This window comes from Cyprinus carpio, chromosome B18 (genome assembly GCF_018340385.1).
Source record: "Cyprinus carpio isolate SPL01 chromosome B18, ASM1834038v1, whole genome shotgun sequence".
Lineage (NCBI taxonomy): Eukaryota > Metazoa > Chordata > Actinopteri > Cypriniformes > Cyprinidae > Cyprinus > Cyprinus carpio.
This window is the reverse complement of record NC_056614.1, coordinates 23,487,086-23,514,791: the sequence shown is the minus strand read 5'-3', so window position 1 is coordinate 23,514,791 and position 27,706 is coordinate 23,487,086. Positions and strand designations below refer to the sequence as shown.

The 27,706-nt window shown below is 34.8% G+C and overlaps 2 protein-coding genes across 2 annotated transcripts; one reads left to right on the top strand and one right to left on the bottom strand.

Moving 5' to 3' along the window:
- Positions 1 to 248: 248 nt before the first annotated feature.
- On the top strand, positions 249 to 20,917 carry b4galnt3b (beta-1,4-N-acetyl-galactosaminyl transferase 3b). Its single transcript, XM_042744482.1, has 20 exons — positions 249 to 563; positions 5,524 to 5,579; positions 6,549 to 6,638; positions 7,577 to 7,672; positions 8,295 to 8,385; positions 8,689 to 8,789; positions 8,880 to 8,947; positions 10,402 to 10,480; positions 10,555 to 10,621; positions 11,643 to 11,786; positions 12,785 to 12,894; positions 12,988 to 13,088; positions 13,594 to 13,655; positions 13,986 to 15,450; positions 16,226 to 16,479; positions 16,640 to 16,793; positions 16,957 to 17,029; positions 17,187 to 17,340; positions 17,617 to 17,743; positions 19,121 to 20,917. The coding sequence occupies exons 1-20, from the start codon at positions 431 to 433 to the stop codon at positions 19,227 to 19,229; spliced, it is 3,534 nt and encodes a 1,177-aa protein (XP_042600416.1). The 5' UTR covers positions 249 to 430; the 3' UTR covers positions 19,230 to 20,917.
- A 2,220-nt stretch (positions 20,918 to 23,137) lies between these two features.
- On the bottom strand, positions 23,138 to 25,476 carry tnni1c (troponin I, skeletal, slow c). Its single transcript, XM_019122117.2, has 9 exons — positions 25,350 to 25,476; positions 25,215 to 25,233; positions 25,087 to 25,090; positions 24,917 to 24,952; positions 24,747 to 24,788; positions 24,479 to 24,610; positions 24,070 to 24,159; positions 23,800 to 23,982; positions 23,138 to 23,485 (listed from the first exon to the last, which is right to left on the bottom strand). Exons 2-9 carry the CDS (start codon positions 25,223 to 25,225, stop codon positions 23,384 to 23,386), a joined length of 600 nt encoding a protein of 199 aa, XP_018977662.1. The 5' UTR covers positions 25,226 to 25,233; positions 25,350 to 25,476; the 3' UTR covers positions 23,138 to 23,383.
- Positions 25,477 to 27,706: the final 2,230 nt, after the last annotated feature.

The window sequence follows — 27,706 nt, the reverse complement described above, 5'->3', positions numbered from 1 at the left end:
TAATACAAAACAAAAGCTTTAACAAAATAAATTAAAAATATTAAATTAATTGAGATTCTTGGAAGATGAAATAGTTTGGACATACTGTTGAACCTCTTTTTCAAAAACAATATATAAAGGATTTTGACGAGTGTATTTACAGCGGTGAATATGATTTTTTTTTAAGAAGTAATAATAGGTTAGGCCTATTTACCTCTGTTGTACCTGTTCAGGAGCAGCGACGTCACGCAGGGGGCGTGGCCTGCTCAACCTGTGCGCGCTGATGTTTGAGGGACACTAGCAGACGCTGAATCACAGCGAAGGAAAGGTGAACCGGAGTGACGCGAGATCGAGTTTGTCCACCGGCTTTGACCCCGAGAAAGTGTGTGTCGATGATTCTTACAGCGGTTTGCAACTTCTGCGATCCACACGGAGCCTGAAGCACTTAAAGATGATGCTCAACTTCTTCCCGGTGCGGAAATTCAAGCGCAACGGCAGATATATTGTGTTCGGGGTGGTGCTGACGGTCGCGTTACTAGCGGCTTATCTGGAGTTCATGGCCACGAACGAGTGGAGCAGCACTGGTGAGTGACATCTGATGCCCTGTCACTCAATTACTGCTAGCTGAGACATTCCTTATGCTAATGTTAACAAGTCAAATTATGGTGATGCTTTACCATAAGAGTCGATTTATTAACCTTAGTTAGTAGACTGTGTATCAAAAACAACATTTTTACAGCATTTCTTGACCTAGGTCAGGGATTCCCAGACTTTATGTCAGCCGAAACTATTTGTCCTAAAGTTTAGCATGTTTACGTTTTTCTGATGTCGGTTAATGGTCACATGACACGCAGGTAAACAAAGAAAATATTTAATCTTTTTTTTTAAGTGATTTATTATGTATTTTATTTTGCTTGTTTTTATTTATTATTTTTATAAAAAAAACAACAACAAAAAAATTAAACATTTTGGACAACTAACTTGTCCAACAGTTTAAATTAACTGATTTTAATTTATGCAATCTGAACAATGTATGGATTCATTAAATTTTATTAAATGCTGTAAAAGTATTGTTTGTGATTCCCAATGCATTAACTACTTCTAATGAATTTGACCTCATTGAAGTTTTTCAATATTACATTATTAATCCCATTCCATTGTCTTATTCTATTGCATTCTAACAGTTTCATACATTCCACAAACTTTAACAAATGATTATTATGTTTACTGGTAATTAAACCAATTTCTAATAGGATTCCATTTTACACGCTACCTATTTCTTATATAATATTCCATTCTACTACCAAATACATTCTATTTTTTGTAGACATACCCATTCTGTTTTCTAATTAGAGTTTTCATTTGACATTTTTGTAACTACGTTCTACGTACATTCCATTTCTAACTGCATTTCAAATATTACTCGCTACATTCCACCTTTATAATGTTTATTTGCAGTCCATACTAACTACATTCCAGTTTATTGGATATTCTGTTGTATCAGGAGTTTGAATGTCCAATCAGTATTATTCTGTGAAAGGCAGGGAGGGAGGAGCTGGAGTTGAAGTTTGGCTTTTACTGTAAGTTTGCTCTTAAAGAAATAGTTTACTCAAAAATGACAAACTTCCTGAAAATGTACTCACCCACAGGCCATCCCAGATGAAGGTGAGTTTGTTTCCTTATCGGAACAGAATTGAAAAAAATTAGCATTACATCACTTGCTCGCCAATGGATCCTATGCAGTGAATGGGTGCCGTCAGTCTAAACATCTGATAAAAACACAATAATCCACACGACAGTCCATCAATTAACATCTTGTGAAGTGAAAAGCTGCATGTTTGTTATAATTTGAGTGAACTATTAGTTTAAGAAGACTTTGTCATGGCAGACTGCTTTCATATTATTACACACAATGCAATATGATATACAATGCATCATGCAAACAGTACAGGACAATGGCATTTAATGCAATGAAAGAATGCATTGTATTGCTGTGAACACGGATATGGTCAGTGTGCATGCAGACACAAGAACACCAGACTGGTTGTTTCTGTCCTGCCAGTCCCAGCTCAAAATCAGGGTGTTTCCTCCCCATTCCCAGAGTGACTCACGATGTCTCCACTGCTTTTCTTTTATCTGCTGGCTCAGGGACCTTAAAAATTATAGCAGTTTTAATCAGGTTTTCTCATTGGCCCTGAATTGCAAAGGTTGCACAAAGAGAAGCTTATGTGATCGAGGAAACCTGAGAGATGTCAGGTGAGCTCGGACCTGCAGAAGGGGTTTGTCATCTTGTTTGAGGACAGGATCAGGTCAGAGGAGCAGCACCTGGACATCAGCCTGCTAAAATTACATTTGAATAGTAAACTCACATTGTGCCCATGCGAGCGAAATCCGATTAAGAACAAAAGCTGTCTGGTTGAGCTTTAAGGAGGAAGCTTGAGTGTCATGAAGTTCCTTGTTCCTCCTGTACTTTTTATATCCTGGGTTAATGTTATCTGCATATTTATAAAGTTAATAACATCAACTTGACATAAACAACGCACAATATGAATGAACGCAAACCTTTTCTTCTATTAAATGTCATCACGTAAATCTATTGTTTAAACTGTTAACACAATGTTTTTACCTCCAACAATGAAAACCATGGAATAAAAAAAAAAAGTAAAAGTTAATTGTGAATTTTAATCTCACAATTCTGACTGTTCTACTTGCAATTCTAAATTTATATCTCATAATTCTGACTTTCTTCTAAGAATTGTAAAAATTGTAAAAAGTAAAAATATCACAATTTAGTTTTTTTTGTCTCTACCTCAAAATTGTGAGAAGAAAAGTCTAATTCCTGAGATACAATCTTAGAGTTGTGAAAAATTGCAGATTTTTTTATTCGGTGGTGGAAACATGCTTTTGTACAATGTAATTATGAGATCACTGCAAAATGTATCTAGTCAGCAATGTTTTTTTTTGTTTTTTTTTATTCAGTGACTGCAAATAATGACCACAGTGAGATATACACAAACATTCTGAAACATTTCAAACAGTATTTACTCAAAATGCACCAAAAAATTCTTCATGTAACCACCGATTCCTATATATATATATATATATATATATATATATATATATATATATATATATATATATATATATATATATATATATATTATATATATATATTTTTGATTATGCCAAAGCTGTTGGTAGCATTTCACACAGAAGTGGTTATCACTTCAAATGAAATGACCAAACTTTATACTTACCCAATACGTATAGTGGCCAAACATTCATCTAAACATGAAAATTCTGTCAATATTTACTCACCATCATGTTGCTCCAAACCTGTATGCATTTTTTTTTTTTTGTGGAACCCAAAAGAAGATATTTTTTAGGATGTTGATAACCAAGTGGATTTGAGTCCCATTTACTCACAATGGAAGTTGATGGGACTTTGGTTACCAACATTCTTCGAAATATCTTCTTGTGTGTACCACAGAATACAGAAATACATACAGGTTTGAAACAACATGATGGTAATTAAACAGAGACAGAATTTTAATTTCTGGACGAACTGTAATGAGTGGGTGAGTGGTGACACTCTGAAACTTAAGCAGCACATTTATGCTTTTTTTTTTAATTAGTTTTATGTCTAAATTTGTACAATATCTTCAAGAGAAGATCCATCGTCAAATGTTTTTACAAATTCAGTTGTTTTGAGTGTTGAAAGCAAGCTACTGCTTTCAGTTTTCATTTTCAAGGGCTGTGGTTAGTCATCCATGTGGCCTAACCTAAATTTTGTCTGTGTGTGTTAGTTTAATCCCATTGGGGTGTCAGTGTGAAGTGACGAACCCTTGTGACTGACCCTTGACCCTTGACCCTTGATTTTTTATTTTTTTTGCATCAGCCCTGGATATTTAAATTATGCTGAAATGTCCTTGTTATTTTTTGTGGAGGATCATCTAAGAGCAGAAATGGAACGAGACTACAGTAATGCATGCCTCCCTCTCACTCTCTCCCATGCTGCACTGGGCATGGGGGCTTCTACTTTCTTTTAAACAGACTTTACATTCCTTCAGGGCAGTGGTTGTCAAACCGGTCCTGCAAGCACCCCTAGCACCTCACATTTTGTGTGTGTCCCTATATCTGACACACCCATTTCAGGTCTTGCAGTCTCTACTAATGAGCTGATGAGTTGAATCAAGTGTGATTAAATAAGGGAGACACAGAAAATGTGCAGTGCTGGGGGTGCTTGCAGGACCGGTTTGAAAACCACTGCTCCAGGGGATACAGTAAAAGAAAAAATTTGAAAAATGGAGAAAGGCAAAGAAGAAAGTGTTGGTTGCTCACTAAAAACTCACTTTGAATATGCACATGACATGCTGAGATCCTCAGGGTCTCTTCTTTAGATGCATTTGTTCTCACTCAAACACTAAGGAAAGTTCACACACCACCCAGTGTGCAAATACACCTGAAGACACAGACCATAATAGCTGGCCACCCCGGCCCTCCCTGCAGTGTGTGCTTAGTGGCGCTGGGGGTCAGATGACCCTTTCTTCTGTAAGGTGCGGCGTCATTTCCTGTACTTCTTGTTGCTATAGCACCGATGTGCAAGGTTAAGCACACGTGCACTTCTCTGTACACACACACACAAGGAAGTGTGTGTGTTTTCTTCACCTTCTGATGAGCGTCTATACATTTGCTGTAAATGTTTGCAGAGACCTAATGTGCAAATTAACCATAACGTTTTTTTTTATGTGTGTTTTGTTTGCATGCAGCTTCTATTTGACTAGCTCGTAACACACATTTTGCCCCTCTTGAGCAGGATGTTTGTCAAAAGACAGTTAATTGATAAATGCCACGTCGAAATTCTTATTCTTCACAACTGGAAACCTTACTGAAACTTGAACAACTGGTTTTTGGAAAGGGAAAATGTGCATACAAGACACACACACGGGTGTACAAATGATGAAACATAAGTCTCTTTTTATTGTATTAGCAATCTGTGCTGTGCGTGTTCTCACAAAATATCCCCTTGGGATGTCCTCAAGGTATAATGGATCATAAATAATGTCTTTTTTTTTCTTAAAACTGTTCGTTTATGGTCATTATAATTAGCTTTTATGTTAGTGATGCACCAAAATGAATTTTTCATAAATTCATGGGAGTTTTCATTTTATAGAAAACCTAAGTTGTACTTCTTATGTTCACTTCTGTTATTATAGATGGATGAACATGGACGCTGAACAACCGATTTAAGCTCTGTGTGATTACCTGTAATATGAAATACATATTTTTGATTTGGTCTAATTAAGGATAACACTGAAAGTGTGATTGACTGTAAGTTAATGCTTTCCCTCCTGTTAAAGATTAATGTGAACATGGAGTCAGTTTCAGTCTATCTGGAGAAATCCTAACCCATCAGTGGCAATCTAATGTCACTGTCCTGGATTAAACACACACACACACACACACACACACACACACACGGTCAGTCAGGTGTAATTAATTAATTGGCAGCTTGACTAAATATTTACTCTTTTTCTCTTTCAGGAGTAACTGTCCGCAGTGAAAGCATTGCCTGGGCAAACGCTGCTGCTCGACGTGCGGTAAAAACTCAAACTTTGTGTTTCATGTTTTAATTACGGAGACCAGTTATAATTGTAAAAAATAAATTAGGTATATATATTGAGTCAAGAAAAAGATTGTTCGTGCTGATATTTCGTCTGGTTCATTTCAAAACAAAGGGTCAAGTTAAAAGAATAATTAATCCAGAAATGAACATTTGCTAAAAATGTACTCATCCTCAGGCCATCCATGATGTAAATGAGTTTGTTTCTTTATCAGAACAGAATTGGAGAAATTTAGCATTACATCACTTGCTCACCAATGGATGCTCTGCAGTGAATGGGTGCCGTCAGAATGAGAGTCCAAACAGCTGATAAAAACATCACAATAATCTACACCACTCCAGTCCATCAATGAACAATCATGTGAAGTGAAAAGTTGCATGTTTGTAAAAAACAAATCTATTAAGACATTTTTAACTTTAAACCATAAATATAAAATATAAGTCCTCTATGAACACTATTACTTTCTCCAGTGAAAAAGTCATCTTGTATGAATCAGGAGAGAAATATGCACAGATCGAGCATTGTATTAATATGAGAAGATATAGAAGCAAGTGATGTAATACAAAATTTCTCTAAATCTTCTCCAATGGAGAAACAATTAATCTACATCTTGGATAATTTAAAGGTGAGTAAGCTTTCAGAAAATTTTCATTTTTGAGTGAACTGTTCCTTTATGCACATAGCATTGTGGGATACGATATTCCATGCAACATCTTCTAGTTGTATACTGCAAATTCTGTCAAATGTAGTAGGTCATTCCAGTTTTCCATGCATGCAGAAAATTTACATACTGTAAAAAATAAAATGTCAGCATATCTATGATGATCAAAAATGTTGTTTAGGTAGTTGCTGAGAAGATTTTGCAACACAAATTAAATCAAAAATGCTGCTGGAATACAGATGCATGAACAACACTTCTGTGTGTGTTTTATGTGTGTGTCACAGGCACACAGCTCTGAAGATCACACCTCTGACGATAAACATGATAAAGACATCTGGACACCAAAAAACACTCAACAGACATGGAGGGTGGAGGTAATAATACGGCCACAGTGATAGAAACATACATGGATGGTATTATCATAGTGTCCAAAAATATCATTTTACTATGATTCATGTCCAAAAACATGGTATTACCATGGCACATGCTTAATAAACACAGTATTTCCTTGGTATGTTCTCAAAAAACCAGCCCCATGGTATTTTTTGTACTTTGTTAGTGTAATAGTTTGTAATAGTTCTGTCACTCAGAGCTCTGTATGCATGATCTGTTGATGTGCATTTGCTGTAAAGATGATGGTATTAATCCACATGAGTATGTCACCCAGGGCTCTTTCTGTGTCTTCAGCAAGAGTTTTGCCGTCTTGTTAAATTTAGCAAGACTCTGTTTGTCTCCGGTGTCTCTGTACTATTTAAACATGACAGATGAGCTGTAAGATTTTGTTTAATCTATATGTTTGTTGGTGATTTAAAAGAATATTTGGGCTTCCAAATTATTTAAACACTATGGATAACATGACGTTAGTGATTACTACAGTAAATAACTTTGGATTATTGACTTATAACAAACAAACAGTAATGCGCTTACGATGGAAGTCTGTGGGGAAAGATACACCAGTTATATGTAAATGAATGTAAATAGTACATTTAAACAGTAGCACATACAGGCAATCACACTTTTACAATTTTTTTTTTTTTTTTTTTTTTTTACATCGTTTACAGTCATGGCAGGAATTGAGATATTGGATATCACTTTGCAGAGACAGTGGGTAACTTTATCACACTTTTGAAACAGTATTTTAATGTTTATTCCAGTGTTGTGTCTTACCCCATAGACTTCAGTGGTAAGTGCATCAATGTAAACATGGTTTTTCCTTGTTTTTGCAGTCTGATGGATGAAATATCTTATAATGTTATAGACTATTACAAAGTGAAAAAATTATACGTGTATGTGTGTTGTATGTTTGCCGCAGTATAAAGGAATGGCGAATCTTCACATCTTTGAGGACTGGTGTGGCACGTCTATATCTCAACTACAGAAGAATCTACATTATCCACTATATCCTCATGTAGGTGTTATATCTGTATAGATGACATATCTGTTGTATCCGTACCCAACTGTTTTAAATATTGATAATAATAATAATAAATGTTTATTGTGCAGCCAATCAGTATATTAGAATGATTTCTGAAGGATCATGTGACACTGAATATTTTGATTATGATGGTGTAATTTATGCTTTATTTTAAATTTATTTTTTTTATTTTAATATATTTTATTTTAGAATGTAGTTATTTTAAATAGTAAAAATATTTTACAATATTACTGCTTTTGCTGTATTTTTGATCAAATAAACGAGGCTTGGTGAGCAGATATGAGCATATATGCTGTGTGTGTGTGTGTGTGTGTATATATATTTATATATATATATATATATATATATATATATATATATATATATATATATATATATATATATATATATATATATATATATATATATATATATATATATATGTGTGTGTGTGTGTATATATACTGTGTTTGTGTATATATATACAGTATATAATTTCAGCTTTATATGAATAAACAAAAATGGTTAATTAATGATAACAACACTGTTAACAACATACTTTACTTTCAATATTACATTTATTTGCATTGCATTTGATATATTTTTATCTCTGTAGACTCGTACAACTGTGAAGAAACTTGCCGTGTCACCCAGCTGGACCAATTATGGACTCAGGATATTTGGATACATACATCCTTATACCGATGGTTTGTCTGTCTCTCTTTCACACACACACACACACACACACACACACACACACACACACACACACACACACACACACACACACACACACACACACACACACACTAGGGCTGCACGATAAATCGCATGCGTTTATCATGCGCATCTCGTCAGTAAAGCCGGTTCTGTGATTAGTAGTAAATCTCCAGCACGTGTTTTCAGATGGAGTGGCATTTACTACACAGAGTTCACTGACAAGCCCTAACACACACATATTCAGATTGTGTGACATTGACGCAATTTTATCCCTTTTCTTTTTTTGGCAGGTGACTTTCTGTTTGCAGTGGCGTCTGATGATAACAGTGAGTTCTGGCTCAGTGAAGATGGGAATCCCGACAATCTGAAGCTCCGCGCTTACGTCGGAAAGGTTGGAGAGACGAGTGTCAACTCTACAATTACTTTTATGCAGATGCGTGAAATGCACATACTGAATTTTGTGTGATTCCTCCATTTTTAGACAGGCAGAGAATGGACTGCCCCAGGGGAATATGGGAAATATGCCAGTCAGATATCAGATCTCATTCCGTAAGTGGATGCTGTGTTTATGTTTCATAATGCTTCAGGGAAGTGCTCACACATCTGTCCAAGTTATGAACATATACCTCAGTGATGAAAAACTATTTTTAGATTCAGTATGTGTAGATTCAGAAGCGGCTGCTTGTGTCCTGATGATCATGGCACACAGTGGAAAGTCCTTAAAAGTTTTCTTCTGTTATAACATGATTTGTAATAGTGCAGGTGTGTGTAACAAGTGCTGATCAAGATTATACTTCAGTAACATACTTCAAATCAAACATCAAAAATGAATTATGAATTATCTTTAGCTCAAATCATACAAAACAATGCTGACGTGATTTTAAATTGTGGTTTCAGAATCAGAAACATTGCTGTAGGCAGTATGGATCATCAAGATTTGTTTGGCTAACAAGTCAGGTTGTAATATTAATAGTCTTGAGAATGTATCAGAACCACTTGATTTGAGACTCTGAATCTTTTGAAATGGTGGTAACAAAATAATTTTTTATTACAATATGTATAATATATTATTAAAGTAATATAATTATATTATTATATCATATCATAATGGATGTGTTTAAAATGGAAGCGTCGATGTATATAAGTTTTAGTAATTATGTTGTTATGTGTGTGTCTTTTTAATACTCATAAATAACTTGACTTAAAGGGATAAAATGAAAATTCTGTCATCATGTAGCTACTCACCCTAAAGTTGTTCCAAATATGTATTAGTTTATTTCTTCTGTTGATCACAAAATAAGATATTTTGAAGAATGTGTGTAACAGTTGATGGTAGCCATTGACTTTCATAATATCTTTTTTTGGGGGGTTGAACTATCCCTTTTACAGGGAAAAACTTAGCATGACAACATTTTTTAAATGTATTTTTTTATTAAATTTAACATAATTTTAGAATAATATAGAATATCATATATAAATATATATAAATGTTTAAATTTTTGATGTTTCATTAGAATAGTTCATTTATTTCTACTTTGTTTAATTTTATTTTACTGCTGTCTTGTCTATGTGGTAAAGCACAATGAGAAAGCAACTTGTGAAGTCACTATAAAGAATTTTTTGATTATTTCAAATACCTAAAAAAAATTGTTTTAATGTTTAATGATTTTTTTTTCATGTTTAGCTTTTAATGTAAAACTGTTGAGTTGCATTAGAAGCTTTACATACACTCAGAAAAAATGTACAAAAGCTGTCACTGTGGTGGTACCTTTTCAAAAGGTACACTTTTGTACCTCATAGGTACTAATATGTTCACTTTAGGTACTAATATGTACCTTTAAGGTAGCAATATGGACTCTTTAGGTACAAAGGCATGCCTTTTGAAAAGGTACCGCCCCAGTGACAGCTTTTGTACCTTTTTTTTCTGAGAGTGTATAAAAGTTTCAAAGATCTAATTGTGTTCATGCAAAATTAGTAAAAGTTCACTTTTTATTGTTTTACAGTCTGCAAAAGAACAATAAATATTTCTTTGAGCTTATCCACAAACAAAACGATCAAGGAACGGATCATGTGGAGGTTGCGGTGAGTGTGTGAACTGAGGGTGTTTGTGTGTGATTGGTGTAAACCGTTATGACACTGTCTTTCTTTACTTACAGTGGAAACTCAAACAGATCGGGAGTGGGTTTTCAATCATCGATTCCAAGTTCATCTCCCTCTACACCAGTGAGTTTGTGTGTGTGTGTGTGTGTGTGTGTGTGTGTGTGTGTGTGTGTGTGTGTGTTATTATGGTATGTGGTTGCAGAAATGTCAGGGTAGTGTTAGGATGCCTGGAATAGCTGCTCCTGTCCACACACACATCCTGAAATAGAGCTAATGATGGGGTAGTCACCACTGCACAAAGTGTGTGTGTTGTCAACTTATTGCTTCAGCTGAAGTGTGTCAATCCAGGCTTTTGCATTCGTTTCTATGTAAATGTATGCTTATGTAGTTCTCGTGAGAAACTGTATGTTTGTCTTCAGACTGAACGTTTGTCGACGTGTTTGCGTTTAGTTATTGCTAACTAAAACTAAAATTATTAAGAATCATTTTCATTCATTTAAAAACAGCTGAAGTTAAATAAAATAAAAATATTATATGAAAAACTTGATATTTCCTTGGCAGTTAACTCAAATAAAATAAGTTTGTTAAAGTATTAAAATGACTTAAACTGAAATAAATATAAATTTAAGCTGAATAGAAATATATTTTAAAAAAAATAATAATTATTTTAACGAAATACATAATTAAACTAAACCTGGAAATATAAAAAATAAAAGCTATTAATAAATATTTAGAACAATGTTAAAAAATAGTATTAATAGTATCATGTTTTAAAAAATGGTATGTTTGAGTAGTATAGATTTTTTTTAAAACAGTATGCATTGTGTATTGTTTCAAACAATATTATCACTGTATGCAACATTTCATGATGTCATATGACAGTGTGGCATACTGCTGTTTGAAAAGGTTTACATTTAACATACTTTTAAAAGTGTTTAGTCCTCTCAGAAATGTTGCGATTTTAATCAATCAGTTTGAACAGTCTACAGTACTAATTAGTATGGTAGTGTGCTTTCAAGCTGATAACCTATTTTTGTATGTCACAATTTACACGGTAAAACCAGGCCTTATTTTGTGTGTGTGTTTGTGTGTGTGTGTGTGTGTGTGTGTGTGTGTGTGTGTGTGTGTGTGTGTTTGCACGCAGATGAGTCCTCGCTGAAGACAGTAGATGTCAATCACATTCCTCAGACCTTTGCCAGTCATGTGACTCCGCCCCAGAGGTCATCTGAGACTCCGCCCCATGGAGTAGACATGCTGAGAGCAGATCCACGTGACTCATTTCATCAGGGTGAGAAATTCAGACATAAACTCACATTCACTAAACACCCTTTTCATAGTCAAAATAAACATAATAAACCAACAATACAGACATGCTGAGCTATTAAACATTGAACTTAACCTCGTTAAAAGGAAACCCTCAGGGTATTCCAGAATCCAGACACACATGCTGATATTTTTCAGTGGAAGTAATATTTACAGCTCTTTCCATATAAAGATGGTTCCTGTTGACCATGTCTGCACTTTGTTATTATTTCCCTCACTTTTGTTTCTTGTCTGTAGTTTATTGGTAGTTTTGTGATGTATTGACTTTAAGACAAAATCTACAAAAAGATCTTCAAGTAGCACGTGTACAAGCACTGCTAAAAACATTAGAATATATGCAGACAGGACATGAATTCAGTGCCACCTTGTGGCAGAAGACACAGTGGTGTCTTCTTTACAGTGGTTCTTAGCCTTTTTGACTTAAAGACCCTTTGCCCAAAATTGTATTTTAAGGTAATCCCCCCAACCCATATTATATATAATATATTTCCTGCTGTAATTATGACAAAGCTGCTTGTTTTCAAACTACTTTTTATCAAAAACTGGAAACCTTACAATTAATTAAATTTAATTAAATTAACCACAATCCATTTTGTAATTTCACAAGATTTAAGAATTGTATGTTCTTCAATAAAAACAGTAGTTACTGATCTTTATTATTATTATTATTATTATTATTATCATTATTATTATTATTTATTAATTTTGGTTTGGAGTTAAATTATTTTAAAACAATAAATAATACTATTCATTTATAAAATAATGCTAGTTATTTAAAAATAATAATTTATTAATTTCAAGAAAAACTACATTAGATGCTTCAGTTTATAGAATTAATACAGTTACGTATTAATATATTTAATTGTGCATGTTGTTGTTGTTGTTGTTATTATTGTTAATAATAAATCTTAATAATAAGAGTAACGAAGTGTTATAATGTTGTCCTTGTTTGTGTGTGTGTAGTTCCATTATTGGACAAGGCGCGTTTGCAGGGAGTTTTGCCTGACTGTATTTATAACCCCAGCTACATCATAAAGGGATATCCTCTAATACGCTACCAGGGCCTGCAGTTTGTAAGTGTACATAGTTAGAAAACTAATAAAAAATTGAAGTGAATGTTGTTGTGCCTATGTGTTTGTGATCTTGATTTATCTAATCTGATGCAGGTGCACCTGACGTACGTGTATCCTAATGACTACACACGGCTCACACACATGGAGAGCGACAACAGATGTTTCTACCGTGGGAATCCATACTACCTGGAAAGGTAGACACACAAATACTGTACACCACCGTTCATGTGCTTGGGGTTGGTGTGGCTTTTTAATGTTTTTGAATAAATCTCTTATGCTTGCCAAGGCTGGATTTATTTGATTATAATATAATAATATTGTGAGTTATTCTTACAATTAAGGTAGCTGTTTTCAATGTATTTTGAAATATAATTTATTCCTGTGATGCAAAGCTGAATATCCAACAGCCGTTACTCCAGTCTTTAGTCGCATGATCCTTTAGTAATATTTATAATATGCTGTTTTATTTGAACATCATTTGAAATAGAAATGTTTTGTAAAATTATAAATGTTAACTTTCACTTTTGATCAATTTAATGCATCTTTGCTTAATCAAAGTATTAATTTCTTTAAATAAAATCTTACTGACCCCAAATGTTTGAACAGACGCCTACAGATTAGCAACATCACACCCACTAATCTATCTCTCTTTGGGGCACCTGGTGTATTATGATATCAAATCAAATCATTTCTTTTTAGATACGGCTTCTCAAACTACATTCAGCTGGATTCGCCTGAAAATGAGGAGATCAAATACAAAGGTACAGCAAACATTTAAACAACATTCACAATGCATTTAACTTCCTTAATGCAACAGGAATATTTTGTAGAAAATAATGATCAGGGCTTAATTTTATGAAATTTTGAAAACAATTATTGTTACAAATGTATAATGATGAATTGTGTGCAATAAGATCAAAGATTAGATTAGAATAATTAGAATACAATAAGTAAATTTATTAAAACGTGGTCAATTTTGTTGTCTTCAACTCCCAACAGCTTGATGGTTCAGAACTTAAATCACTCTGAAAGGAAGTGTTTATTCATTCCCCATTTCAAAACACTTAATGCTTGTCTTTGTCTTGCTGTAGGAGATGGGCTAGGAAGAGGCATGAACCTGGGCAGAGATGAAGATGAGGGCTTGCAGAAAGCTGGAAAGTATGAGGAGAAGCAGCAAATCAAAGCTATGGAGAAGAAAAAAGTTCTCCCGGATTATGGAGATGATTTTGATGATTACTCAATGCAGAGACGCCGTAAACTGTCTTCTGTTCAGAAACATGGCAGAATCAGAAAAAAGAGGGAAGATGGGGAACTAGACAACAGATTTCAACAGATGGACCAAGACAACCAACCTAAGGCAATCCAAAAACCGCCTGAAGAACCACAGAACCACCCAGAGGGACCAAAGCAGCAACCAAGAAAGAAGAAGAAAAGGAGACGTCCTGAACAAAACCAACAGGACCAACACTACCTCCAAAACCCACCTTCTGAGGTGAAGAACTATGACCAGGGAAAAGAAAAAGACTCACATCGATATCAGAATCACGTCATGGAGAACATACCTGACCAGCAGAATCCAGGACCAGCTCAAAGAGAAGATCTCTTGAAGTCAGAGGTGAAACATCAAGTGGACCAACCGCTTAATAAGGATGGAAGAATTGAGCTCCACCAACATAAAGCAAAATACAGCAACAGTAGTGATGGAAATCCAAATCTTGTTGCAGTTGGAGACAGAAATATTCCTGTGGAGAGCATACGAGAAGCCAAAGAATTGAAGCAAAGATCAGTGACCAACTCTGCCATGTTTGATGCGGACCAGAGGGAACGTCATGATCTTGTGAATCGGAAGGGTAATCAAAAAGTCTATCTAGGAGAACATGTGGACAAGGCACCCAAGAACTCATTAGATGAGGTGAGCGTAAAAAAGGCAAGGCTGGAGAAAACTGCAGATGAACTGCCATCCTTGAATGGGAATGAAGTCAAAGCTGAACCGGTGAAGAGGCTCAAACACCCAAAACATAAAGCAGAGGAAGCCATGCACGTTTTGCAGGACAACCCCGAAGAGGCTGTAGTAGATGACAACAATATTCCCATCAAGCATAAAAATGTGGTTAATCATCTCCAAATTACCCAACATCCACACCAAAACCCATTGTATAACGAGACCAATGAGCGTAAAGCATTGGTCATCGCGGCTCCATCTAACAAAGAATATAACAACCGCTGGGATCACGTGAATGATGCCAGAAAGGAAGAGGAGATTCATGATAGTGCGATACATATAGAAGAGGTTGAAGATGGAGGAGATGAAGAAGACACTTGGGCCAATCAGGGTTACTCGGAGGAGGACGACTATGACCTCCTCAACAGGGCTGTGTTTGACGTGGAAGTCAAGTGGTCTCAGACGTTCCAGGCCAAACCCCTAGATCTGCATGCCTTGCGCACCGACTGGATCGATCTGAAGTGTAATGTGTCTGGAAACATGCTGCTTGAGGAATCAGAAGCCTTGTCTGTAGTGGAAGCTTTCATGAAGAAACTAAACAAGAAATTTCCAAGGTAGGCCAACTGTTACAATGAATCAAATGTTGAATTAAATCAGCAATTTATTCACTCTATAGGCTGCGTTGGAATAGAATGCTTCCATGCTGAGTAATACACAGTTTATACAGCATGCTGCCTGTGATTTTATTGAAAATATATTAACCTGCATCAAAAGGGTACTTTTATTCAGTAAGGGCACATTAAATTGATAAAGTCACAGTAAAGACTAATGCTACTTTCATTTCAAATAAATGCTGTTCTTTGATCCTGAAAAATAAACATTGCGGTTTCCACAAAAACTTACATTGAGAATAATAAGAAATATTTTTGAGCAAGCAAATCGGCATATTAGAAGGATTTCTGAAGGATCGTGTGACACTGAAGACTGAAGTAATGGCTGCTGAAAATTCAGCTTTGCATCACAGGAAGAAATTACATTTCAAAATATATTATAATAGAAAATGGGTGTTTGAAATTGTCATATTTCCTAACAGTATTGTTTAACTGTAGCGACCCAAAATTTTGAACTGTAGTGTGCACTATTTTATTTTATTATTTTCTAAATATACCATTTTAAATGGTATTTGTCATGCTGATCAAAAGTATTAGTTAATAGTATTTTCAGACTCGCCGTCATAATGGAAATTAGTCAAGCAGTATGCTCTAGTATTGCATAAATACAGAAAATCAGTGCACAGTAAAAATGGTACATACTGTATAGTATGGTATTATGCCATTCTGAATATTTTAATTAATCTCTTGACATTAACTTGTGTGTGTGTGTGTGTAGGCAGTTCTCTCTAGAGCGCATTGTGAACATCGAGAAGAAGCCTGATTATAATCGTGGCAGTAGATATCTACTGGAACTGGACTTGCAGGAGGCTTCAGGACGCCACCTGCGCCTGGTTCAGTACATCTATGTGAAAACAACTGAAGATCAGGGTTTTCACAAAAAGCAAAAGGGTCAGGACGCAGAACTTAAACTTTGCAATCCATATAGCTTCTACTGGACCCCGACTGCTACCGTCCACTTCATCGTCCCAGGTAACTCTCATATAGAGACAGATTTTCTGAAGTTTTATTCAAGATTCTTTCTTACCAACCCTGGTAAGAACAAAACTTGTGCATGTTTCTGAGTAGACTGCATGAAACATCTTCATAAGTCACTGTGTGTGCGTGTGTGTGTGTGTGTGTGTGTATGCAGTGAAGAACCAGGCCCGTTGGGTGCAGCAGTTTATTTCAGACATGGAGGAGCTGTACCGCACCACTGGAGATCAGAACTTTAACGTCATCATTATTGACTATGAAAGCACTGATATGAACATAGAACAAGCACTACAGAACTCTTATTTACCCAGGTACAGAGTGATCCTTCATGAGTTTGATTTCATGATCATTTGGCACATTGTCATCTCATGCTTCTGTAAGCTTCATATTTCTTTCTTAACCTGTTGTAAAGTCACATTACTACAGCTTTGTAAAACGAGACCGAGTTCCTTTCTATTGTGTATCCCGTTTCAGATATCAGTACCTCAGGTTAAGTGGAAACTTTGAGAGATCAGCAGGACTGCAGGCAGGAATAGACCTCATTTCTGTAAGTTTAAGACAAAATCACGCACCGTGCTTACACAAAAAATGCTTAAACACTTGTTCAAAACATGACAGGATCTTCAGTGAAAAAGAAGGCAGAACTAACTCAAGATGATGGATGTCACTCAGTTTTAGCTTATAAAGGTCTGTCTCTTTCTCAGGATGATCACAGCATTGTGTTTCTTTGTGACCTGCACATTCATTTCCCGCCTGGCTTCATCGACACTGTGAGAAAACACTGTGTGGAGAGACACATGGCCTTCGCTCCGATAGTCATGAGACTGAACTGTGGCGCTACACCCCTGGAGCCTGATGGTACAGTCTAGCAAACACAAGATAACCTGATAACACCATCATATACAACATAGAATTAGATTACTGTATATCCACACATACACTATTGTTCAAAAATTAGGGGTTCATAATATGTTTTTAATGTTTTTGAAAGAAAGGTGAATTTTCAGCAGTCATTATTACCCCAGTCTTCAGTGTCACATGATCTTTCAGAAATCATTCTACTGGTGATTTAATGCTCAAAAAACATTTCTTATTGTTATCAATGTTGAAAACGGTTGTGCTGGTAATGTGCAGGTTATTGGGAGGTCAATGGCTTTGGTCTTCTGGGCATTTATAAATCAGACCTGGACTCTATTGGGGGCATGAACACCAAAGAATTCACTGACCGCTGGGGCGGAGAGGACTGGGAACTACTGGACAGGTCAGTCATGAGACAATACACTAATATCATACTAATACAGTTAATACAAGTTCATTTTTAAAACATTAATCATTTATTAGCTTGATCTCAAAGTCAGTTTCCTTTTCTTTAAACTGTACATTATGATGTTGTGATTCCTAAACTCACTTGCAGCATTTAAAGTGATTGTTTTTTAGTTCGATTTTTTTATAGCATAAACTTACACTAAAATAGTAACAAATATTTTATTTTATTTCTATGCACATTTTTATTTTGGATCACTTTTATGTAAAAACATTTGAATTACCATCATTTACAGTATAAAATGTTCTATATTAATAAACTTGCCTTATTTTATTTCTATGCACATTTTTATTTTGGATCACTTTTATGTAATATATATATTATTATTATTATTTATTTATTTTTTTAAAGTTAGAGGTTAGTTTCAGTTTACGAAAATGATTTGTGAGCTAAAAAATGTTTTTTTATATATATATATATAATATATATATATATATATATATATATTATATATATATATATATATATATATATATATATATATATATATATATATATATATATATATATATATATAATTTTTTTTTTTTTTTTTTTTTTTTTTTATTTAAAACGCGTTGAACTAAAAAATTGCTAGAAAATCTAATCCATTAATCTAAACAAGTTATGTTCCAAATTTGAGGTTGATATGTTTTTAGTTGGGTTTTTTTTGGGTTTTGTTTTGGGTTTTTTACTTTAGTTTTTCCTGCTATACACAGTGGTGGGATTTGTGATTTGCAGTACAGTATAATTGTTGTCTCTCAAGCATTACAGTAGTACACACACAGACACACATGCAAACCACACTCTGACATCCATACCCACACACTCAAACAATTATAATTGTATCATTTATTCTTCTGGCTCTAAAATACAGCAAAACCAGAAAGAACAAAAAAGTGAGAATTTGTTTATAGGCCAAACCTGAGAAAATGGCACCATTTGAGTAAAAATGTTTTTTTTTTGTTTTTTTTTTTATGTAAATTTTCAAGCCTTGTCAGCAGAATGAAAGCCTGGTAACAAAGATTGCATTGTTCTATAGTTAAATGGCACTGGGACTGAAAATTGCCATTTTAATGGGTTCAGTGGAGACATTTTTGTGCACCTAGTGTAATATAGATTTGGAGAAATATTAAAATTCTAATAAAAATTCACCCTTGTGCCAAAATTGATGCTGTTGGCATTAACACAGGCAAAATTTCGATTAATTTTTTCGATTTTATTGCCTGTAATGTGAAAATAATTCTGCTTTTCGTGACGGCCAGAACTGTAATATCACTAATGCCAAATGAACATTATTTGGTGTTGAAGTGCTTTCTGTTTTCTGTGGTCTCAGATCCTTCAGGGTGGGCTGGAGGTGGAACGACTCTACCTGAGGAACTTCTTCCATCACTTTCACTCAAAGCGTGGAATGTGGAACCGCCAGGTGCTGCGCAACACGTAACCGTGGCAACAGTCTCGCCGCTGCTGAGCAACGGTTACCATGGCACTTTAAACTTCAGGACATTCCAGATGTGTTCCAGATCACATCTGACTGAAGGTGAATGTGAGGTGATCGTTTAATGGAAACACACAGAGACTCAGGACAAAGACGTCTGTGAGGTTTGGGTTGAAGATGAGTTGTGTAACACTGTTGCATCCAGACCTCTCTAGATCATTTCCAAAGTTGGAATGTTTCTCCAAAGCTAGCTATGAAAAAAAAAAACTTTAAAGGAACTGTAATAAGTTATTGATGGCTTCAGCATCTCTTGGTTGTTGTTGTTGTCACTTCCAGGTCAATAAAACGCCTCAGTCGCGTCTGGCTGAGGATTCTGTTCTAACAGAGAGAAATGTGATGTTCAGTGAGATGTATATACTGAGAAAATGTGTATTTATTCAGGTTGGTATGTGTCTTGGGTGAAGGTTGAATTTGCACGTTGTTACATATGTTTTATGCTGTGTGACCTCTTAGGGACTGAAAGAATCAGTGGCCAAAACTGAAGAGATGTGCAATATTCACAGAGCGTGTTGGTCTAAGAAAGTCAATTCATTCAGGATAGAAATGCTGTCCTGTTTTTAAGTCAATCTAACAAAACCTGTCAAGAACAGGTCTTGGTCATATATCATCCTCAAAATACAAAAGACATTAAGTTTTGTTAAAAGAATAGTTTTTAAGTAATTTTCATAAAAATTAAAGCACATTGTACTCCAAAAAATTCCCATTACTGTAATGCAGACAAATAGCCATATTCAATTCAAAGTATGTATGTGTCATGGTAGCATTGGCCTTTATGCTGATTTCAAAATGAAAAATGTCTTCATATTATTTTTACTGTAATACAATACATGTAAATTAGATGTGCTTAATTGTCATAGATCATAGTACCTTGATTCAAGGCTTAATTATCGTTGTGCAAAATGAAATTTTTGGGTATGAAATGACCCATGCATGTTTTCTGTGATGTTTGCCATTTTGTAGTGGTACTGAAGGTTTTTTAAAGCTAAAAAAAATTATCTTTTTGTACAAATGAAAGAGATTTTTCAGCGTTTTCTAGCTTCATGATACATTCCAGTGAGTAAACCTGCTGATTTAGACTGATTTAACCCTGTACAGTATTACTTAAAACAATCCTAATATTCATCAAACACACAATCAGTTTCAGTTCTTCTCCATAGGGTTCTTATTTGGTTTGTTATGAGTTCTTACTCTGATGAATTACATGCTAAATTTTCCCCCTGAAAACTGAGATAAGACATGCTCCCTCAAAAGTGCCTTCTGCTGTTTGTAATTGAAAGGTAATCAGATCTACTGTACGTTCTGTTTTGTGTAGGGATTTGACGCTGTTTTTAGAGTATTTTTTTAACCATTGTGGTTGGTTTGTTTTTTTTGGTGGGCATATTTTTTTTAAAAAAAGGATGTAATGTATTGATCTGACATTCACATAGTGTGTTACTTAAAAATCAAGTTTTTATTTATTTATTCTTCCACACATTTTGTAAGCGGCAAAATTGAAATGACCTTTAACTCATTTATGCAGATCACCAACAACCTTAAAATAAAATGTTTCTTCAGATTTCTTAGTTGTGTTTTATTTGTTATATAATCAATATCAGCATCATCTGTTTTTGGGCATTAATAAAATATATTTATTAGTTTATTGTCTGACTGCAGCATTACATACTGTACTTCTTTCAGGCCAATATAAACTTTTTATTATTCTCTGTTTTCTGTCTGTTGGCATGTTAGCTTCATCATTCTTGTGTTCCATCACTGCATTGTTACGTAGGTTAATCCCTGTCTGTTGTGCCAGACTCCAGAAATAACAATGTTGATGTAATAAATAACTAGACCAAAACCTCGAAGAACATTCTCATTACCGCAGGAGGATTCTCAGTACTGCAAATACTGTACACGTGTTTTATTAATGTCTAAACCTACCCCTTACAATAATGCAATAACAATAATTGTTGTACAGTCTGACCAAAATTACGATTGATGAGCGCATGCCCAGTAGTTTTAGCTGAATCCCTTCTAGCATAACCACCGTGTATTTGACCGTGTATAAAGATTTTAAAATTGATAATTCAAGGTATAAAAATACAAATAAAATAAACCCTTTAAAGTGGACAAATATTGTCACTCATACAAGTGACATATTTTACAAGTCTCCATGTACAGCAGTTATAAATTGTGGAGAATGTTTAAAACAGTTTTAAAAGGAAAGCTCACCACTTTAAATCAGACACTGCATTTAACATATATAGTGTTTTCAAACTATGTAATGACCCCCCCCCCCCCCCCCCCCCAAAAAAAAACTCCACCAAAATGTAATGTACATTTAAATACAGCACCAATTCCAGAGCATCTGCAAAGTTAAATGAGGGCCCGCCATCTGTTGGTATGAGCTTGTGAAGGGTTAAAATAAGAACAGGAGACTCTGGCTTCCCTCTGAGCATGTTTAAATTCTACACATGCCTTTTAAATTTAAACGGAGGGCTATATTTAGCGAAGCCTCGTGTCTGTGCATTTATTTGGAGTTGTGTGTATATGTGCATCCTCAGGCCTGCAGTCAGCTGAGCTCACCACATTGTTAGTGCAAAGTACAAAAATAGAAACACTCATTATCTAACTCTATTGTTAAAACTTTGAGTTGTTTAGAGAAGGGCTGAAGTGTATTATCAGTGTTGTTTGTGCATTCAGAATGGAATATCAGTGTATTTCTAACTGCATAGTATTGGATAGATACAGCCTACATTTAAAAAATGTGTGTGAAATGTATAATGCAAATTAATATTTTTATTCATAAAGGATGCATTAAGTTAATCAGAAGTGACAGTGAAGACATTTGTATTGTTACAGAAAATTCAATTTCAAATAAATGATGTTACAGATAGATGCTGCTCTTTAACTTTATAATGAATTCTGAAAAAAGTGTCATGGTTTCCACAAATATTAAGCAGCATAAGTGTTTTGATAATATTAAGAAATGTTTCTTAGAAATTATTATTAGAATGATTTCTGAAGGATCATGTGACACTGAAGACTGGAGTAATGCAACTTTGCATCACAGGAATAAGTGACTAAATTCTAATTTAATTTATTTAAATTCAAGCCTAATATTTATCTAATTCTAATTTAATTTTTAATATTCTTATAGAAAACAGTTATTTGAAATTGTAATAATATTACTGTTTTTACTGAATTTTTTATTGAATAAATGCAGGCTTGGTGAGCAAGACTTTCAAAAACATTAAACAAAATTCTTACAGACCCCAAACTTGTCAAGAATCTATTTGTCATCTAAAAAATTTTGAGACAAAAAAAAAAAAATCATCATTATTGATGATAATAATGCATTAGCCTATATGTAAAAATGTCTCAACCCTTTGCACATGCAGTCTATTCATAAAAAAATGAGTCAAGAAAAGGGTATTGCTGAATATTTGCATACTGTCCATAATACACACTTTGTACTGCAGAAATATTAAGAGTACTATGGAAGTTTCATCATGCTGTTTTGAGGACATAAACTATTCTTTCTCCACCGCAGTACATCCACACCATTGTTCATACAGTGCGCCTGCCAAACCAGGCCACATTACACGTCTATAACTCGTCTCTTTTATCACCCTCAGACAGGTGTTGACCAAAAAAATCACTGCCGGAGACACTGACTTCTCTTGTCCTTGAGCACAAACACACAGTCAGTCACACAGTGTGAATAATCTGAATGAGTCAGTTGTCAACGTGACCTCACCACCCTGATATGCAAGAGGAACCCAAACTGTCAATCACACAAGGTTGTGAAGTTCTCTCCTTCCAGGATGTGTTAAAAATATCATGGCAGTCTATTGTTATAATAAATCACACAATTTTAGCACAATCAAATTTTATTAACCTTAAATGGACAAATAGCATACACTGAAGTAACATTAAACACATATAGGCCTAGTTAGAAGCTTTCTTTTGATTTGTATTTGTAAGAATGCAGATTGTTTATTTTTTTTTACTGGTGACTCGTTTCAGGTCATTTTCTTCATCTTGATTTTACACGTCACTAATAACAAATGCACACACATACATATACACAATTATACACACTCTTATATACACTCCTATTACTGTCCTCCACCAGCAGCATCAAACATCTTCTTCCTGCCCTCCATACCAGACATGGCCTCAACATTTTTACGCCAGTCGCCCACCTCCGACGACATAACCTGATGAATCAGAAATCAAGTGAGCAGTTACTAACTGAAAAATGGTAAATATGTTTCCTTTATTCTCTTTAATCTCTAAAAACCTATCAAGGATGATTTATAGGAAAATTAAACATTATATTATATTATGCATTAGATTTAAGAGGGACAATTAGCTTAACTGTCATGAAAGTAATGTCACAATGCATAGAATTGCAAGGAAAAAAGTCTGAATTGTGAGATAATAAGAGTTTTCTGTACCATTGTGGAATCAAGCTTCCATAGTAATGTGACTTCACATTTTTCTGAGATAAACACATTGCATGCAGGTGTACCTTCTCTTGTTTAATGTCTTCTTTCTTCACAGATTTGAGGTTGGCTCTGAGATCCATGGAGCCCTTGTGTTTGGAGCCCAGCAGCGCTCTCATCATCTCATCCGCAGACACACGCACCTTCCTCAGGGCAGGTTTCTTAAACTTCCCTCCTAAATCTTGCACCTTTAGCTTCAGCTCATGGATCTTTTACAGACACAGACACTGTAAATTACAGAAACTCTCATCTGTTATTAGTGCAACTTTAGGAAAGCTACATATTTTTTTACTCACATCTCTGTTGTTTTTATTCACTTTGGCCTCAAAGTCGTATCTCTCCTCATCCACCACTTCGATTTTGGCATTGAGTTGCCGACACAGTTTCTGGACGCATACAAAATTATAATTATAAAATGACTAGTATTACTATTTAACATTTTTTTATGATTTGTGGTTTCATGATCAGCAGATCACTAAAATAACACAAATGGAAAGTTGTGAGGTGACTGGAAAAAACCTTTGACTAGATTCCAGCTTCATGAGGAACATAGATTCAGTGTGTTAACACAGTAATATAAACATTATTTTAAGTAAATATATGATAAACATTATAATTTCCTAAAAATATAGAAAGAAAAACAAAAATTTTTTTTTACTAGTTGGTCAGTGTCTATATATGTTAATGAAGTTGTCTTTCACTAACCTGCAACTCATCCATTGAGAGGCCAGTTATCTGAAGAGGCGGAAGCTTCTCGCTCAGATATTTCACCTTCTCCTCGTCACGACTGACCGTCTCCTGTTCCAACTCCTCCATTGCTCTTTGGAGCAAAAGCATCTGAGAAAACAGAATGTACTGTAAATAGGCATTCTGTAGGTTTAAACGGCAACAACAACAACAACAAAAAACATACTCGCAATCAGTTCTCAAAGTATAGAAAACACACACACACACACACACACCACTATCATACCTTCAGGGAGAGTTTTCGAGATGCAGAAATCTTTGACTTTGGCTAAAAAAAATAAATAATAATAATTAAAACAAGTTTAATCCTAATTTTGATGCATTATATTGTCATTCAGCAATGTAGAGATAAATGTGCATTTCACAATATTGTAATCAAAATATGCTGTTGAATACCTTGGCTTGCACTCGAGGGTGCAATGGAGTAGGACGCTATTAATGATATACAAAAATTCAAGTTAAAATTTTAACACAAATACACAGTATAATTCACATTATCCTTATCAGAAAATTATTGTGTAAGTTATTAAATGCAGTCTTAAAAGTTGCAAATACTATTTACTTACATTGCTGCAGATTTTATGTTTATTGGTGGTTGCGAAGAGAAAAGAGAAGAAAATATTATCAAATAAAGAAATATACAAAGATGTTTGTTCAGGCAATGTTCACAAAACATAATGCATAAAACACTTACTCGTCCGCCATTGTGAAACCTGTAAAGATCAAATAGGTAAAAAGAAAAAGAAACAATTATGAATAGTTGCGATCACAGTACTAAACTAAATAAATCTGCATTGAGAGATGTAGCTGACACAGAGATGTGTGTTACCTGAGGTGTTGCCCGTGGGTTAAGACAGCTTCTGAAAGCACAATGGACAGAGACAATTGTTTTTATGGGTGACAGGCAGCTTTGTAATTTTAGCTCACAGAGACAGGAATGAGAATGAATGGGCAGCTGTCCTCAACATATAAGGGACTGGGTGGTGTGTGTGTGTGTGTCCTATGCCACAAGGACAAAGCAATTCAAAGCCTAATACAGTAAATGCCTCAAAATACATTTTTATGTGCATCTCAAATTCAATATAGCAGATGAGGCACATCCTATAATGGGAAATTGTGAAATCAGACAGGTTAGTATAACGAAAACTCCAAAAATGATACTCATACACATCTTTAAATTACAGGACACGCCGGGTCATTATGTCTTCACCTCTTTAGAGCAAAATATATTACAGTCAAATAACAAGACATTGCATAAAGGAAACGTTTCCATCCATTAGTCATAGGTCAGAACAATCAGCACCTGCTCACCCTCACATGTTCATAAGCAAACCTCACTTCCATAAATACTCCATTTTAAACACCATTTGCCCACCAACCCAGGACCTAAAATATTGTCCCAGTGTTTTAAATGCATATTGTACTTTAAAGGAATGGCTCACCCAAAAATGAAAATATGCTGAAACTTTAATCTCAGGTCATCTAAGATGTAGATGAGTTTGTTTCTTCATCAGAACAGATTTGGAGAAATTTAGCATTAAATCACTTGCTCACCAATGGATCCTCTGCAGTGAATGGGTCCCGTCAAAATAAGAGTCCAAACAGTTGATAAAACATCATAATAATCCCATTATTAACGCATTTTTACTTTAAACAATTGCTTGTGGCCAAAATACGAGTTCATAATCCTTCAGTAAAAAAAAAAAAAATCCCGTTGTTCTCTTGCATTAAAATCCTATTGTCTTTGAGAGCTGCTTTATAGCTGAAATTGAATTTGTTTCATAATTAAAGAACTTTGCAACATCAATACTGTTATTTTCTTGTTTATTACCGTGAAGCTTCTTTGAAACAATCTGTATTGTATAAAGTGCTTATGTGCTTGACTTACAGTAGCTAAATCCCTGACTCTTGATTGTTTTGAATACAAAAGCTGCTGTAAGGACCATTTGGACAGTTATACATTTTCATCTATAATCAGGTCATGAGATCACGCAAAACTTTTACATGCAGGTTATTTGTTTACCAAAATGTCCTTTAGGATTCAGTGAGGAAGAACTTTGTGTTGAAGGTGTATGATTTACTGAGTAATCTTTCCATACGGAGATCTGAGGCATGTCTGCTTCCCAGGCCATGTATTGCTCTGCTGCTTCGCCTGTCCGTCTGGCACTGAATGACTGACTCTACGGACAAACAATTTCGGCAGCTTGGGGTTTCAGGAATATATCTCATGCATCCCCCTTGCATTTGTGATCCAATATTAGCGCATTTCCACCTAAGGCAGCTCAATGAGGTGAAAACTCCTCTGATCCGAGGGTTCATTTAAAACTAAGCCGATATTTATGAGATATCGAATTGATCCTACATAAACATGCTACTTGTCCCACTAACACACACATACAAACTGTGTACACACAAATGATGCCTCTCATACATATCCATACAAAAATAGTCTTTGATGACAATAAGCCAGGTGTGGATTTTATGTAACGTGATGCCTGCTTATGTAAGAGTTAATGTTAGACACAAACTGGGTCATTTCTGTAATGCAGTGCGTAAAGGCCCCTTCACACCAAGAATGATAACTATAAAGATAACCATAATGATATCTATATTATCTTCCTTGCCAACAGATGATAATGTCCTGTTCATAAGCATGCACCACAGTTTTGTCACTTGCTTCTTTAAATGTTCGAGCTCTTTAAAACGGGAAGGATTCTGATTGGCTGTCAACGTTGTATCATTCATCAGATGGAAAAAAATAATTCTGAATGTTAATTCTTTGGTGATTTTATGAAAAAATAAGCTGCATGGGGCCAATCTGCGAACAATGAGGCATATATTATCTATTATGTATTGGGGCCAATCTGCGAACAATGAGGCATATATTATCTATTATGTATAAGCATACCTTTATTTATTGTCTTAAAATTATGCAAAGGTCATGTTTTCATGTCTAGTGCTATATTATTTTACATGTATCATCCAAGATGTGATTTTGTGAGGCCAACTAATATTACAAAACATTGGCAGATTAATTAAATCTGTTGCTAACATATATATCTATATATATTAGGGCTGTCAAATGATTAATCACGATTAATCACATTAAAAGTTTTGTGTACAGTACAGGGATATTTTATTATGTATATATATTATACACATAAAGTATCTTGTAATGTATCATCC

What these genes read in the sequence shown, in the direction of transcription:
- b4galnt3b (XM_042744482.1), top strand. Translation starts at nt 431, where the DNA reads ATGATGCTCAACTTCTTCCCGGTGCGGAAATTCAAGCGCAACGGCAGA. An exon ending in TCCGCGCTTACGTCGGAAAG is followed by an intron (nt 8,790 to 8,879) that starts GTTGGAGAGACG and finishes CTCCATTTTTAG; the next exon opens with ACAGGCAGAGAATGGACTGC. An exon ending in CAGATATCAGATCTCATTCC is followed by an intron (nt 8,948 to 10,401) that starts GTAAGTGGATGC and finishes ATTGTTTTACAG; the next exon opens with TCTGCAAAAGAACAATAAAT.
- tnni1c (XM_019122117.2), bottom strand. An exon ending in CTCGAAAACTCTCCCTGAAG is followed by an intron (nt 24,611 to 24,746) that starts GTATGATAGTGG and finishes CTGTTTTCTCAG; the next exon opens with ATGCTTTTGCTCCAAAGAGC. An exon ending in TGAATAAAAACAACAGAGAT is followed by an intron (nt 23,983 to 24,069) that starts GTGAGTAAAAAA and finishes TGTCTGTAAAAG; the next exon opens with ATCCATGAGCTGAAGCTAAA.